General features: G+C 33.4%; 1 protein-coding gene across 1 annotated transcript in view; it reads right to left on the bottom strand.

Annotated features, from left to right (window-relative positions):
• The window catches only part of LOC143410424 (ATP-binding cassette sub-family A member 6-like), a 51,336-nt gene that overhangs the window by 27,305 nt on the left and 7,049 nt on the right, over positions 1-16,982 (bottom strand). The window contains exons 7-17 of the mRNA XM_076871282.1: positions 13,763-13,904; positions 13,019-13,204; positions 12,333-12,480; positions 10,991-11,159; positions 8,103-8,161; positions 5,660-5,770; positions 4,902-5,077; positions 4,571-4,690; positions 4,188-4,326; positions 3,425-3,515; positions 1,718-1,857 (exon numbers count right to left, since the gene is read on the bottom strand). Of these exons, the coding sequence (XP_076727397.1) occupies positions 1,718-1,857; positions 3,425-3,515; positions 4,188-4,326; positions 4,571-4,690; positions 4,902-5,077; positions 5,660-5,770; positions 8,103-8,161; positions 10,991-11,159; positions 12,333-12,480; positions 13,019-13,204; positions 13,763-13,904 (1,481 nt within the window). The remainder of the gene's footprint in view (positions 1-1,717; positions 1,858-3,424; positions 3,516-4,187; positions 4,327-4,570; positions 4,691-4,901; positions 5,078-5,659; positions 5,771-8,102; positions 8,162-10,990; positions 11,160-12,332; positions 12,481-13,018; positions 13,205-13,762; positions 13,905-16,982) is intronic.

Genomic DNA, 16,982 nt, shown 5'->3' with positions numbered 1-16,982 from the left:
GTGCCTGAAGTAGTTTCTTTCATATAATGAATTTACAATAAGCATTTGTTTACTATGTATCTCTTTCCTAGGGGTACTTGGATGAAACTGTGAATTTCATGGAGAAGGCTCCCTCATTCTACCTTCTGAATAGGAGGGTAATGGGCCACCATCCTTACTGAAAGGAAATAGATGGACAAGGCTGTACCAAGCACTGTGATTTCCTATGGCCTACCTGTGGCTTTTAGGGGACCTGGAGTCACATATCCTATAATGGATGTAGACATGGCATTAGAGTACCAGAGGCCTGGCGTGTGTATAACAAGGTTGCTGTGTGCTGGGACATCAACAACAGAAACTCTAGCTACATGGCATATTCCAGTAGTGGTACCAGCAAATGCCTCCGTATACTTTTTCTCTGCCCCCAAATGAAGTTAGGCCAGGTACATCTTAGGGGGGCTTAGTCCAAGAACACTACAACATAGTTTAGAATATCATCTTCCATGCTACTTCGAGGTTAGAGAGACCTGCCATATTTGGAAGTGGAGCTAAAATCTGAGTTCCTAAGCATTTGCCAAATGAACTAAATCATTGAAAATGGCTTATTTAAATGAGACCTATGGTTAAATATTTGATAAATTAAATGTTTAAACCAAAAGGAAGATGCCTATTAAATCACAAGAGACTAAAATATATTCCTTCTTTTATAAGATGGAGAAGATTATATCACCCAAGGATAGCTGTCAGTACTTAATGAGTTGATACATATGAACTTGTTAGGACAGTGCCTAACATATAGTACCCATTGTAGTAAGTTAGGATTATTTGTCAGTCAGAACCTAGGTTGGTATTTCCACCCAGCAGGTGGTAACCCATGGTGAACATTTTCTTTTTTTCTCTTTGCTACTGGGGATTGAACCCAGGGGCACTCTACCACTGAGTCTCATTACAGACTTTCTAATTTTATTTTGAGACAAGATCTCAATAAATTGTCATAGGCTGGCCTTGAACTAGCCATCCTCCTGTCTCAGGTTCCTGTCTCTGGCTGGGATTACAGGCATGTGCCACCATGTCTGGCTTGTTGAACACTTCTGTAAAATAAATAAGCTATGTTTTTTTTTTCTTGCAAAATAAATACGTGTTCAAATCATCCAAAGGAGCTTATTAAAATTAAAACACAAAAAGAAACCTGTAGCAGAGACCTTGATACCTCACCTTCACCCGTTCGGCACTCTCCTAGTCTCAATGAATCAGCTTATTAAACACACTTACCTGTCTTGAGATTCTTTTCTAGCCTTAGAATTATGCTAAGGTCATGTTCAAAGCAAGCCAGAGGGCCAGACAGTTAATGTACCTGGATCTAACCCTTAACCAATGATAGATAGAGAGCAGTACGTAATTACCCTAACTTCCTTACCCTTATGGTGACATGACTTAAATCTTTTCTCCCTACCCCTACCTCTATGATATTGCACTTGAATTGCCTACAATAGCTAAATTTCTTGATAATGCAAAATTCCCTGGCTTCCTTCCTTCCCTCTCTCATGTCTCCACTTTTTGCTTGTCCTTTCAGGGAAATACTACCAAAAAATTTATTAAACTCAAATTCTTATCTCAAATTATTATTCTCAAATAATCGAGCCCAAGCAAAATTCAAGTCCATAAATAATGAAAATTGTTATAATAATGTGAACATTTGATCCCAAAGTTCATTCCATTGTAATGATATTTAAGTTACCTGGAAATTTACTTGTGCTTTCCAAAGGCAAAGTATATACAAGTTTTTCTTTATTTTCTAGTTTTAACTTAGCATCAGGGATATGATGATTAATGAAAGATGTGATTTGTCCTGAATCATTTATCTCATTCTTATACAAACTAACATTCAAAAGAAAAGAAAAAGCATTAGTATTTTCTATACTTTTAACACAGATGAGGTTTTTTAAATTCAATATTTAGAGCATTACTTTACTTGGCCTTATGAAATAAACAAAATGAGGAAAAAACAATAATCCATCGGTTTGAAAATATATAATCTATATATAAAAGGTATATAACCTCAGAATAATTATAAACAAACACATACATAACTTATAGTTATTAAAACTATATACCAAGTATAAAGATAAACAGAGGGAGATAAAAACATTAGACAGAAGTGTATCCTTTGGGGAACTTTATGAAGTTCATGAAGACAAACAACAATAAGTGTTGACGAGGATGTGGGGAAAAAGCAAACTCATACATTGCTGGTGGGACTGTAAATTGGTACAACCAATCTAGAAAGTAGTATGAAGATTTCTTAAGAAATTTAGAATGGAATCACCATGTGATGCAGATATCCCACCCTCCACCTATATTCAAAGGACATAAAAACAGCAAACTAGAGGGACACAGCCACATCAATGTTTATAGCACCACAATTCACAATAGCTAAACTGTGGTACCAACATAGATGCCCTTCAGTAGATGGATGGATTAAAAAAATGTGGCAGATAACACAATGGAATATTACTCAGCAATAAAAGAGAATACAATCATGGCATTTGCAGGTCAATGGATGGAGTAAGAAAAGATAATGCTAAGTGAAGTAAGCCCATCCCCAAAAAACAAATGTCGAATGTTTTCTCTGATATAAGGTGACTGACTCATAGTGAGGTAGAGAAGGGGAGCATGGGAGGAACAGAAAAATTCTAGATAGGGCAGAGGGATGGGAGGGGAAAGGAGGGGACAGGGATTTAGCAATGATGATGGAAAGTGATGAACATCATTATCAAAATTACATATATGAAGACATGAATTGGTGTGAATGTACTTTGTATACAACCAGAGATATGAAAAATTGTGCTCTATATGTGTAATAAGAATTGTAATGCATCCCACTGTCATGTATTTAAAAAATAAAAGCAATTAAGAAAAAGAAATTATTGGCTCATAGAGAAACTTGGCCCACATCTATGTTTTGTTTGGCCATAGGTTTAGTTTTTACAATTCTTTTAACCTAGACATAGAGTTTCTAGTTAGACACTGGTCTCACCACTCTTTCACACCATATTTATTCCCTGTTGAAAATGGCTTTCAAAAATATTTGCCATTGAACCCTATGAAGGGATGAAAATGTATGATCGGAATGTATAAATCCGCTTAGAAAAATGGAGAGTGGGAGGAAGGTAGAGATTTAGGCTGCACAGAACAGCTACCTATGGTACATGAAGCAGTCCTGATGAGACAAGGCAGCTTTGGCTTGTAATGTTGACATTGTGCCCAGAACTAATATTAGAAAAGACACAAGGAGGCCGGAAAGTAGGAACATCATTAGAAAACACTTACCAATCCGGTATAACTGTAATGAAGCATGACAGCAGTTCACACTTGTAAGCTGTCCAACTTTGTTATAAACCAGTACTGAAAACATACATATTCAGGCTTTTCCCAAAGTCTTTACCTTAAGTGATATCCAAGACCCCATTTTCTCTTTAAAAAGACAGAAGATCCTGCACACTTCAGTTCCCCATTGGACATGATCACTTTTCTATCTGAGTAAAAAATGCAAGTGAGAAGGGATATGAGGAGTCATTTCTTTTCTCTCTATAAAATATAGATGAGAAATTTAGCTCAGAATTCCAAAGGAGAAGTGTTGTATGGGACATAAAGAATGAGTTAGACATCATTACCCTAAGTACATGTATGAAGACAGGAGTGGTGTGAAAATACTTTGTGTACTTGAAAAATTGTGCTCTATATGTGTAATATGAAATAAATTGCATTCTACCATCACATATGACAAATTAAAATAAATAAATAATTTAATAAAAAATAAAGTAAGAGAATGATTATAAAAATAAAGGTATGCACTGAGTATTTTAATATTGAAACACACATTCACATTAATGCATTTGAATTCATTAACATCAATCTATTTCAGCACTTGCCAATATTTTCTAGGGTAAAATGCCACAAATTACATGGGTATATCCTTTACTCTGGATGCTAAAAGACAAGTGGCTATTTTTTAACCAAATATATATGAAAGAAGATTTGGATGTTTGAATGAACTATTAGGTAATTTGAAAAAAAATTAAAACCCTCAGACTTTGGAAAGTGGGTACGTGGCACTAATGAGAACAGGGTTTTTACCCTGAGAACAAACATTTCTCTTAAATTTCCCCAACTTTTCATTGTGATACTGCAATAAAACCAACAATTACCAGCTAGAATGTCAGCTTCCTCCATGGACTGGGTACTGAAGAGGATCACACGATTCGCTCTACGTTCCTTCAGGAAAGTCCACACTTGGTGTCTTGAAAAGGGATCTAATCCAGCAGTTGGTTCATCTAAAAGCAAAACCTACACAGAACAAAAAGATACAAAATCATCTTTCTATTCCACATTAACTATTTCCACATGATAGCATGGAACATTATAAATACCAATAAATAGTCAATCATTTGTCACCCATGTATTTATTCATTATACTTAGCAGATTCTCTTTCGATAAAGTACAAGGAGCGCTCTACCACATGTAGTGATAAAAGAGCTGACTCTTTATGACATTCTATCTGCTTTCTCCACTGTACATAATCTTACTCACTTGAGGATCTCCTAAAATGGCAGTCCCAAAGGTCAGCATTCTTTTCTGTCCGTCACTTAAATGTATAGCAAGATTATCCTGAATATTTTGCATGTCCAATTCCAATAAGATTTGTTGTACCTATACAAGTAAATACATAAAACTTAGAATATAAAATAATTTATACTGTGAAATAATATCTCCCCATCAAAGTGGTAGATATTTTTTAGAGGACCTCTTTGCCTAAATTTTATTCACAACAGGACTGAGAAATCACTGATAAGAATTCTGTGGTCATGATTTAACTTGGTCAATGATCAGCAGCTTAATTAATCCAAGCATGCCTGTCTACCTCTTGTTCCACTTCCTGTGGTCGAATCCCTTTTATCTTAGCAAACAGGCTGAGGTTTTCCTTCACAGTGAGCATGTCGATTTGAACATTATTTTGAGGACAAACACCAGTTATTTTTCTGATTTCCTCCAAGTCTTGCATTTCAGAGAGGTTTTTATTATAGATGGTAACTGATCCTAAGAAAAGAAGTTAAAAATAATTTTATGTTGGCAAGATAATATATTTTATTAATTTGTAGAGATGTTATTCAAGAAAATATTGTCATATTCACAAATATCTAAAATAATGACTTATGAATAATTACTAATCATTTATAAGATAAATATATGCTTATAGTTGTACATATTTCCCATGAAATGTCACACAATGAAATAGAAAAGATACTCATGAAATTTGGGGAAATAAGAAATATAGTCAAAATCATATAGTTTTGGGAAGCAACTTTTGTTTGATTGTTTGTTTCAGTACTGGGGATTAAACCCAGGGTGTTCTACCACTGAGCTATATCCCTGGCCCTTTTTAATTTTCTTTTGACTTAGGGGATCACTAAGTTTCTCAGCCTGGCTTGGAACTTGGATCCTCCTGCCTCACCCTCCAGAGTCACTGGGATTACACGTGTGTATCACCATGCCTAGCAGGGAAACAACTGTAGATTAACATTATTGGTCTCAAGCTTTTACATTTTAAATGACAGAATCAAACATAAGAACTTGTTCTCTTATCAGACATGCTGTTTTGAGAGATATCTTTGTGCTCACCTTCTGTTGGAACAGACAACCCATTAAGGATGTTTAGGAGTGAAGATTTGCCAGCTCCACTGTGACCCAAAATTGCTGTGATCTGACCTTCATATATGTCAAAGAGCATGCCTGTTTTAGCATAAGGTAGTAACATTACAAATAGCAGAGTATTAGACAGGGTGGATCATAAACATAGAACAAGACAATCAAGTTTAATGGTATATTACTCAAGCATTCCAATACCTTAAAGCACACAAAATTCAATATTTACACTGGAGAATTATGCTAACTTAAATAATATGTTACTGATACAATAACAACAGTGAAATATATATCATGATTAAAATGATCCTACTGGTACAGTATACCAATGACTAGGATAACAGCAGCTAATGAAAAGGGTGTCCAAAATGGACCATTATAAGCATAAAGGTTAATAAAGTGATCTCTCAAATTTATCAGAAAGTTGAATTATTTAATAAATAATATTGAGAAAACTACACAAACACTGTACAAATTTTATGTATGGTGTTGTAAATAAAAAGTACCCAGCGTTTTCAAGAGTAAGCATAAAATAACATTGACGCTCTCCTGAAACTGACCCACATCACTGCAAAAATGAAACGCAAGCCTCAGTTTCCTCATCTGCAAAGTGGGGGAAACATCAAAATACTTTTCATAAAGTTAAGTGGAAAACATCCATGTAAATCACTTAGTATAATTCCCAGTACATACTGAATTCTCAAAGACCCTTAAGAGTTTTTTGCTATTCTTCCTATGATTCTTGTTATTATTAATTGTGTATGACTGTGAGAGTATAAATTCCTCCAATCATAAAGGGAAATGATTTGAAATATGAGTCAAGAATCTTGAAAATATGGTTTCTTTGAATAGTTCTGCCTCTAGAAACTTATCTTCAGGTTATAATTAATGATCTTCATAACACCTGAACAAAGATAATCATACTAGTGTTTTCTATGATAGTGAAACTGAATTTTATACACTGGTGTGTTGATAAGTTAATCATGGTATCCATAAAACAGAATGTTATTTAGTCACTGAAAAACAGGATGTAGATAAGGAACTCAGAGTGTATTCTCAAAGGTGCTCCAGAGTTGCCACAGGGACTCTTTCATGCAGAGCACAAAGCATAGAGAATGCAGCTTCCCACCTACTCCCGGAAGAGCAACTCCACATGGCTCCAATTTGTACATATATTTTCATGTCCTGATCTCCATTTGTTTTCAATTTGTTAAGGTACTGCTAAAAATGGAAGAAATTCTTATGGAAGTTGAAGATGTTTAAACATAATATGAAGTGATGGTTATTTCATGAGTTCAAATATGTTGTGGTGTGTTCGGAAATTTAAAGTATACATATAAATTACTCTAATATGCTGTTAGCCAAAATTAAACAAGTCACAGATATAAATGGTATTTGATGAGAAAAGTCTAGCAGGCCTAGAGGGAAGAATAAACTTGCTCCCAAAATACATTAATTTCTCCAAGTATAGAACTAATGTCAAAGAAATAAATAAGATTGAGTTATAGGATACTGTATTTGTTAGAGAAGAAACACAGTGTAAATACAATGAAGATAGTCCTTCATTGTTCTTCTCTACCTTAAAAGTTTTTTTAAAAATATTTGTTTTTCAGTTTTCGGTGGACACACCATCTTTATTTTATTTTTATGTGGTGCTGAGGATCGAACCCAGTGCCCCGCGCATGCCAGGCGAGTGTGTTACTGCTTGAGCCACATCCCCAGGCCCCCATAATTTTTTTTTCTTTTTTTTATTGTTTGCTCAAAACATTACAATGATCTTGACATATCATATTTCATACATTTGATTCAAGTGGGTTATGAATTCTTATTTTTTATCTTTTGTAAATATAATTTCTATTCCACTTAAGGATTATTTTTAATAAAAGAAAATTGTTCTCTAGAAAAATACTTGCTAAATTTAATACTTACACAAACCATATTTTTAAGAATATCTAATATCAAAATATATTTGTTCAAGGTTATAAACGATGTTTGTCTCAGCATATTGACTTGCAAATTTAATTCACTATCAATGTTTTTACCCATCCTATTTTAGTTAATTACTGCACCAGAGCATAGAAACTATGTAAATTCCCTGACTAGGAAAAAATTTTTATCAGATTTTAGTCTAGAAGTTATACAAATTTAAAATATTATCTATAGTACAATAATCTAAGAACAAAGTAAAATGACAGTTTTCATTTTACATTCCATTTTTGTTAGTTAATAGACCCATGAAGTATCTAGAGTTTTATAGCACTATTTCAGTAATGATTAATGTCTTAATGGTAGAATTGAATTCGATTATTTATGCTTTTTTCTTTTTTCTTTTCTTTTTTGTTGATATTTTTAAATCTTGCACATTAAATTTTACATATTTTTTGTAATAACAGTGAAAAAATGAAATGTTTTTCTTTACCTTTCAAAGCTTTCACTTTTCCAGATTTTGGTTTATATTCCTTTTTAACATTTCTAATCCTGAAATAACAAAAGGGATGCTTACTTAGCCAAGACAGAAGTAAAAATAGCATAGATCATGAATAAACCTGCTGTAGAGATAGATGCCACTGGCCTCTTGTGTGAAATAAAAGATGGCAATGCCAGGCTAGTCAGAAAGACAGGACTTTGCAATGAATTATTTCCTCTGACACAGAAAATAAAAGAATCTTTCTAGAAAGTCAAAATTAAACAACTAATAATTTGTTTAGAAAAGTAGGAAACTCTGTAATTATAATTTCTTCCTCTGGTTTTATCCTCCATCTCCCATCCCTTCCTTTCTTATCCAATAGTCAGAGCCTCTGTCATTTACACCTTCTAGAGTGTTCTAATAGCTTGCCTTTGAACTCTAACTCTGATTTAGATATGATGCAGTTTCTCTCCTCCCATTATCTTACACTATTATCAAAATAAAAATGTAAACTTGCCATTTCTGCTTCATTTCCTTCTCTTTATTCTTCACTTTCACTCAGATCTCAACCACACATTCCAGGGACCTCTTTTTAATAAAATCATGAGTAACCACCTATTTACCAAATGCAATAAATGTTTTCTCTTCCTGGATCACTGGATGATGAGTCCCCATCAATGACTTCCTCTTTGTTCAGTGCCTACATTCCAACATTATCTTGTGCTTCACAGGTTCCTCCATGTATACTGTGGATCATCTTACCTATACTCTCTGAGTGTGGTATCTCATCCATTCTTACGGTTTCAACACTAACCCAATCTTGACTCTATCCTCTCTCCCCCCCCACCTCTATGTCTGTCTGATTCTGGCTGCGTCTCTCTCTCTCTCTCTCTCTCTCTCTCTCTCTCTCTCTCTCTCTCTCTCTCTCACACACACACACACACACACACACACACACACACACAACTAAATCAGAATTATTCAACTTGAATACATTGTAATACCAAGACAACTGATGCCTGCGAACTAACTCAAAGATTCACATTAGATCCATATTAATTGATTTGGGGTGAAGATTGAGGACTGGGATACTATGAAAGTCTCCCAAGTGATTCTAATGTGAAGCTATGTTTGAGAAAAAACTGCTCTAAACTTGCAGATCCAGAACAGATCTCATTTCCTTTCCCACCTAAACCCATTCCACTACCATTCTGGATCATACTTAGCAATATGGACATTCAGCTGTTTTCTTCATAATTATTGCTCAGACTCATCCATCACCCATGTAACCAATTATATTTCTTGTAAAATTTAACTCTAGCTATCATGTTGAGATGTTCTCCCTAGACCCCTACTAATCAATCTTGTTTAGTCCTTTATCAGTTCTCCTATTGTATATTTCCTCTAATTTTTTCTCCTCTTCTTAAGTTATCCCTCTTAGAATTCATGCTTTAAAGAGAAAATAGGTTGTTGTTTTTAAAAATCATCTTAATTATTCTTCAACATTCCTCAGGATTTCCTCATGAGCCTCAGAGGGAATATCAAGACCCTTCCATATGACATAAAGCGGCCTCTTATGGTCTCTCCTGTGACATCTTTTGGCATCCTTTGCCTCATGTTTTATGTGTGAGAATCACTATACTACCTGTTACATGCAGCACCATCCTTAGAGCTCTGGTTTTTGTCTGCTAGATGTGCACATGTATAACTCCCACATGTGTGCGCACACACACACACACACACACACACACACACCTTTACATATACAAAACACCTTAGAACAAAATCATCATTTTACCTTGCTTATTCTTAAAAGGTTGTTCATGGCAGCCTTGTTTATAAAAGCAAAAATCAAAAATAATCAAAGTATCCTTCTTTTAAAGAGGGAGAAGTAATCCAAGAGACTCATGTCTTAAAATATTACACAAAAGTTAAAATCAGTATGTTAACTATAGTTATCACTATAACTATGGAACAGATTGACAATACCAAATTCATCATCATTGCCACTTATAAAAAGGTATGAAGAGAATGTTACAGTGAAATCAAAGGAAGCTTTAAATGAAAATGATATATCCAATTAAAAAATACTGGACAAGAAACTTAACCTTTCAATAGTTCACTTTTCTAATTTTAAAATAGAGAAAATAGAAGTACCTGCCTTACAAGTTTAATTCTTAGTAAGAATTAAGTACAAGTCTGGTAGATAGTAAGTACTATATAAATATCTGCAAAGTAAACAAATTGTTGATATTTAAAGCTCTGATTCCTTGACTTTGCAACTTTGTAGGAAAAAAAAATCTACAGGGCTTTTTAAAATCCACAAATACTTGGATTCAGTGGTTGTAATTCAAGTAATTCTAATTCAAGAAGGAAAGTCCAAGAACACAGATATTTTAAGTGCTCCTTATATGGTCCAGGTACCTACCAATTCTCTTAACAATATTATGAAGTGGATATTACTCTTGTTTCACAGAAGACACTGAGACTTGAGAAACTTACTTGTTTTTCCAAGGTACACATCAAATAAGAAACAATTGTGATGCAAGGCTCTAAGAATTTCTGATTCCAAATTTCTTACTTCTTCCATCTTATAAGCCAGACAAAACTATGAAAGGAAGGGTTCAGAGAATGAAAATAGCAAGTATAAAAAGAGGTAGGGCACAAGAGACAGAAGCAGAAAAGCAGACAAGGTGGAGCATGACTAGGTAACATTGTATGGAGAGGGTCGAAGGAAATCCTCCTTTCAGGTAGCAGTTAGAAGAAACTGGTGGTGGCTGGCCTAGGAATAGTGCAAAGTGATGTTGACCAGTTCCTTTCCCTTCAATATTTGGCCTCAGGCTCACCTCATTGCTATTGGTTAACCATTCCTTAGCCCGGTACTCATGAATTATGGTTACCTGATGGCTTCTTTTCCTTGGAATTCAGAAGCTATGGGTTCAAAATAACCATCAGAAGGATGCTCGGGATCCAGGTCTTTCTCAATGACCATATTATCAGTCCTTCGGTGTCGGAAACAAGATGATGAACTCAGGAAAAATAATGGAGAATAGCGGTGCTCATTTCCATCTAATTAATCAATAGGCAATATAATATCAGATCACTAATATGAATACAAGGTTTCCCCTGAACAAGCTAGAATATCATAAATTTTTAAACATCATAGAAAAATTCTTTTCTTTCCACTTACTATTATTCAGAAGAAAAGTTGTTAATAAAGTAAACAATGAAAATTCAAAAGAAATAACATTGCAAAAGTTAAAACATATAATGGAACTTTTAACAAAATATAAATCAAAGGTTTAAATAAAATGTGATCCTAAAAGTATTTAGAAGAATGAATGGAATGAAATATTGGGAAAATATAAAATCTCAATATGGCACATAAAAGTAATTAGAAACACCTTTATGAACTTAAACAATTTGACCATAGCAATACAGTGGAACCTAATACTGAAATCCAAGTATTTGCATATAGGTACATGAATGAAATAAACATGAAGAAATCATATTAGTTCAGGATAAATATGGTCGTGTTTTCAATTTTTTTCTAGATTAAAAAATGAAGTAGTATTTGTTATTAAGGGCCGTCAGTATAAAACAGAAGTAACCAAAGTAGAGGAATACATACTAGTAAATACACAGAATATACAAGACAATATTAACTGTAGTCAAAGCAAAAAGAATATACAAGAATAAGCTTATGTATTGGGAAAGCATTCTGAGTCTAGTGAGTGTGCAGGTATTCTTGGCTTACTGAAATTTTTTGGTTGTTTGCAAGATAAAGACAATATGACTATCTGTAAATATTTCTGTAAATTTGAATAGTACATGATAATGTTGAAAATATTGCTAAACAAATATTTATTAATAAGCATTTCCAAAGCCAAATCACTTTTAAGAAATTTCTGCTTGTTCTGACACAAATCCTAAGTATCCACTCTTTGAAAATACTTTTCAAGGATACTTGAAAAATTAACATTATTTCATTACTACATAATTATAATGTTATATAATTAGCATTATCATGTAATTATAACATTATATGGAAGTCAGAAGAATAATTGTTTTTATGTAAAATTTCTTTGGATAACTAAAACTCTGAAGTAAAAATAAAGAGTACATTAGCTCTGAGATGAGAAATTTTTTCATTTCTAAAAATAGATTTGCATAACTTTAAGAAAAACTATTTGATGTGATCATTAACTGGAGATGTCAGAGAAAAAAACCACCATTACTTACAGGGTAAGATTTTGTCAAAGTACAGTGCCAGCATCAAGTAGATAAGACCATCAAAAGCCAACACAGAAAATGTTGCTAGCATTGTATATGATTCTCCTGAGGGGTCAGGGAAAACTACTCCATTCAAGTTATAATCCAGGTGGAGAATCTAAGATTTCAACAAAAATCATAATATATCTTTAAGTTAGTGAATATATAAGTTGTATAAAGAATTGTTAGAACTAATACTTTCAGAATTATTAGAATTACTATTATTATTATCATTAGAACTAGAATTAACTAGCTTTTTAAATAACTATTAATTAGTCAAATATATAAATAAGCAAATAAAACAATTAGAAAAAATATCCATTTTATAATGACTAAAAGAATATTATAAGGAAACTCTGGTTTCTAAAAGACAATGTTCTAAGTATAAAAATTTAAATTAGGACTTGTGCTTGTTTTTATAAAATCACTATGGTTTAGCAAAATGTCTTCAATGTAACAAATGAAACAGATCTTAAAAAGAACGTGAGAAACTCCTGAAGCACCTAATTTGTACAACGATAAGAGAACTTTTTCAAAGTTACTTTTAAAATAGAAAACTACTTAAAGGCTCTTGGTTGAAGATAGTGCTAATTATAATCAGTCATGAAATATCAAGTTCTTTTGAAAGTTCAATAATTAATTAGCAATGCTTTTACCTGAGTCATTCCAGCTCTTAAGGCAAAAGGGCTACAAATACTCAAAATCCACTGTACAGATGGAGGAAGTTGTTTATAGAAGGCAGTGAATCCCACAAACCCCCAAAAGAGGGTGAGGAGAAACACAAACAAATTTGTGAGGACAGCTTTCTGCAACAGCACGCTCATCAGGAATGATAGAGCTAGCTGAAAGAGAGAACATACTTATTTAGCTACAGCAGACATTTAGTTCACTGAGAACCACTGGTATAAGGATCTCTATATCAAGAAAAATATTTAACAGTGAGAATGAACATAGTAAGGCATAGTGATTCTGTTCTGCTCACAGTTGTTGCTGTTCTTCTTCTTCTTCTTCTATTTTTTTTTTTTTAAGGGCATCCTTATTGACCTTACTCAGTGGACTTTTGTTGCTGAGGAAGTGGGCGGAAGCTGAAAGATCTGAGGATATGGTACAAATATAAACTCGGAAAAATTAAAATGAATTAATATTCTAAGGAAGGGTTTCTATCTACACACCTACTGCAAAAATCATTCTGGCAGGTAGAAGAATTAGAGGCTCTTGTTCAGAGAAGAAAGAGGGAGTAGCATGGAATGAATTTAGGAGAGTGATAACTAGGAATAGCTACAATGGCACACACACTGGACATAAAAGAAGGGACTGTACTAACCTACAGGGACACTAATATTCACTATTTGTAGCTAAGAACTCAAGTGTAGACAGTGTAAATAAACATATGAACTTACCAAAGATAAGCCATATAAGAATAAGAGTGTAAATATGACCATAAAGCCAGTCATGAGTATAACTTGGGTGGATGTTATGATAATTGTAATGAATATGGAAATGATGAAGATGAAGGCGGTATACATTAAACCCCAGGACAACCTAAGCAAAGACAAAAAGTTACTTAAATTATTTTAACTTCCTTAATAAATGTTTTGGATATCTAAAGTCATCTAAAGAATAACAATGATTCCCCTTATACCTGTAACCTAGGTTAATAGCTATAATATCAATATGACAGAAACTCACTGCACATCCATTTCCTGATTATGATTCTCCCATGAAAGTAACCAGTTTTCTAAATGTACTGTTCATAATTCTCACATAGTTTGATTGCCTTATCACAGAAAGATAATGGATATTGAATACTGGCACAGGCCCAACCAATGGGAAAGGATGCCACAACCAATTAAGAGACTGTATAGAGCACCATGGCTTTGCTGATGCCTATCAGTTAGGCATCAGCTCTATAGGCATGCACAGTATAAATAATATGAACGTAATATAAGTAGTACTGTATTTATTCTTCTGTGACTTGCCTTCATCATTTGACATTAACAATATTACACACTGCTATATAATAGCTTATAGCTTGAATATATCCTAGTTTTCTCCTGCCCATGGACATTTAGATTTCTTCCATTTGTTTTCTACAACAACATTGCTAAGAATTTGTCTTTTCTGGGAAAATGCATAAGAACATCTCTAAGATGAAGTTGTTGAATTAAAAAAAATAAGCATTTGGTATCTTCAGCTTTATTAGATATTATCAAATTGTCCTAATTGTAGATTTGGAAGGAAACTTAACAGATGCTGGTCAAATAACTCAAGTCTAACATCAGGGATATATGACAATTATTAAGGGTCTCCACAGGTAGCACGTCCACTCTCTTTAATAGTTGAAATCCATAACTTCACTAATCCCATGTGTTCTTCCTATTCATACTCATGATTTCTTTACTGCAACTGACATGAATTATGGTATACCTTTACATTTGCATGCTGCTTTGGGTATGCCCGTGTTCTCATTTTTATGAGCATATATTAGACACGGTATCAGATTTTAGATCTAGAAAGACTACAGTGTGCCTTATCCCAAGGGCCTTATTTTATAAATAATAAAGCTGCAATCCTTTTATTAGTTAGTGGCCTTATTCAGGGCCACAAAGTAAAACCAGTATCAAGGCGCATATGTAGCACTCTCTCTCTCCAGAGTTTGTCCCTCTACTTAAAACTGCATAATTACGAATATAACAACTGAAGAATATAAAAAAATATTAAAACCAGGACCTTGATTCAATATGTCTCAGTAGAACATGTATATACTAGATTTATGATTCACTTGACTTTTTAAATTTCACATCATTACAATGATTCAGCCTGTGCGAGAAGCATCAGCAATTTTGAAAAGCATAACATATTCTTCAGAATCCACTTCCTGAGTACAGAAGGGAACTACTTTAAGTAGGAATTGAAAAACCACAATGTAGGAGAATTACAAGTGAAAGAGATTATAATATTACCTAAAAATAGAACCAGTTATAGGAGTGAAGAAAGGAATCTTGGGAGAGATATAAAACTACAAAAACCCTCATGCTGAAAATAAAGCAATTTAGAGATCATATTAAAGAATAAATAGTGATTACTTTTCACATTTATGACATGAGTAAAAGAGTGTTATACAATTTGTTTCAAATAGACATATTTGGAACTTAGTAGAAATATTTCAGAATCTTTTTCTGTCTTTGTTTTAAGGATATATATATATATATATATATATATATATATATATATAGAGAGAGAGAGAGAGAGAGAGAGAGAGAGAGAGAGATTTATTTTGCTAAATTTTAGGTGGATGCATACCAAGAAATCATCCCGAGAATGAATTCACACCTACATGTGTAATACTTTTCTTACTTTAATATTGGATTGACTGGCACCTACCTGATCTCAGGTGACTACTGTCATTCTGTTCCATAAGACATGCCCTGGACTTAAAGTAGGTATTAACCCCTTTTATATGAGTTACCTCTCTCTTCCACCTAACAGATTTTATGATTGGCTATTTCTATTTCTAAATGTTTCACTACAAAAAAAGTATTTTCTCTGTCTTAAGACATGATTTCCTCTTTTTCTATTTCACAATTCATTCATATTAGAATTAAAAATAACTGTTAGTAAATATATTTTATAGATAATAAAAATCTCTTACACCTTCATTTAATTTCAGGGAATTATGGCCTTTAAAGGATTGTTCAAATAATGATTTTCATCCATTCCAAGTAGTTCCATATGTATAAAGAATATTTCCTTGATATGAGGACCATATAGAGATTCAAAAAATATGTTTATATTTTCTTTGGGGTAAAGTTAATACATTATTTTTCCTTTTCTCCTTTTTCTAGGCAGTATGAATTTTGTCACTGAAGTCTTGCAAAATTGTGTTTTGACTTTTTGGGAATGTAGAGCTTGCATGATTTTCACTTCTATCTACTAATCTCTTCTATTAATGTTTTTTTTTTTTTGAGAGAGAATTATTTACTTTTTTTTTTTTTTTTTACCTTTTGGTGGACACAACATCCTTATTTTATTTTTATGTGGTGCTGAGGATCGAAGCCAGTGGCCCACGCATCCCAGGTGAGCGTGCTACCGCTTGAGCCACATCCCCAGCCCCTCTATTAATGTTTTACCTATCTTTGTTTCTATGTAATTATTTGTTTCACTATGATATAAATACATAAGTATATACATTCAGATATGTATATGCATATATGTGTTTATATTCGAACATATATTTCAAAATTTAAATTATGTGTGGAATGGGGCAAGATATAAATACTACTATATGAAGCAAATGCTCTTATGAGGCCCCTCCTACATGTCAGTGTAGGTGTTGTATTTCCTGGGCACATTCCATATGCTACTTCATTTAACAACATATGATATTTCCTTGCTCCAAAAAATATATGCTTGGGGCCCAGTCTCTGAACATAATTTAGCCTTTATAGGACCACACTTTCATCTTCAACATGAGGAAGCAGGGAGAAATCAGCTGATAGTTGTGGGTAGATCAATTAGGAGAGGCGTCTTCAGGACACTTTGGGAAAGTCACACGCTCAATATGTACCTGTAGTTGGGCAACCCTTTTTCATTTTAACTCTCCTTATTTACAAACTAGAA

The sequence above is a fragment of the Callospermophilus lateralis genome, chromosome 11 (genome assembly GCF_048772815.1).
Source record: "Callospermophilus lateralis isolate mCalLat2 chromosome 11, mCalLat2.hap1, whole genome shotgun sequence".
Taxonomy (NCBI): Eukaryota; Metazoa; Chordata; class Mammalia; order Rodentia; family Sciuridae; genus Callospermophilus; species Callospermophilus lateralis.
The sequence above is the reverse complement of the archived record's forward strand: the minus strand, read 5'-3'. Positions and strand labels throughout refer to the sequence as shown.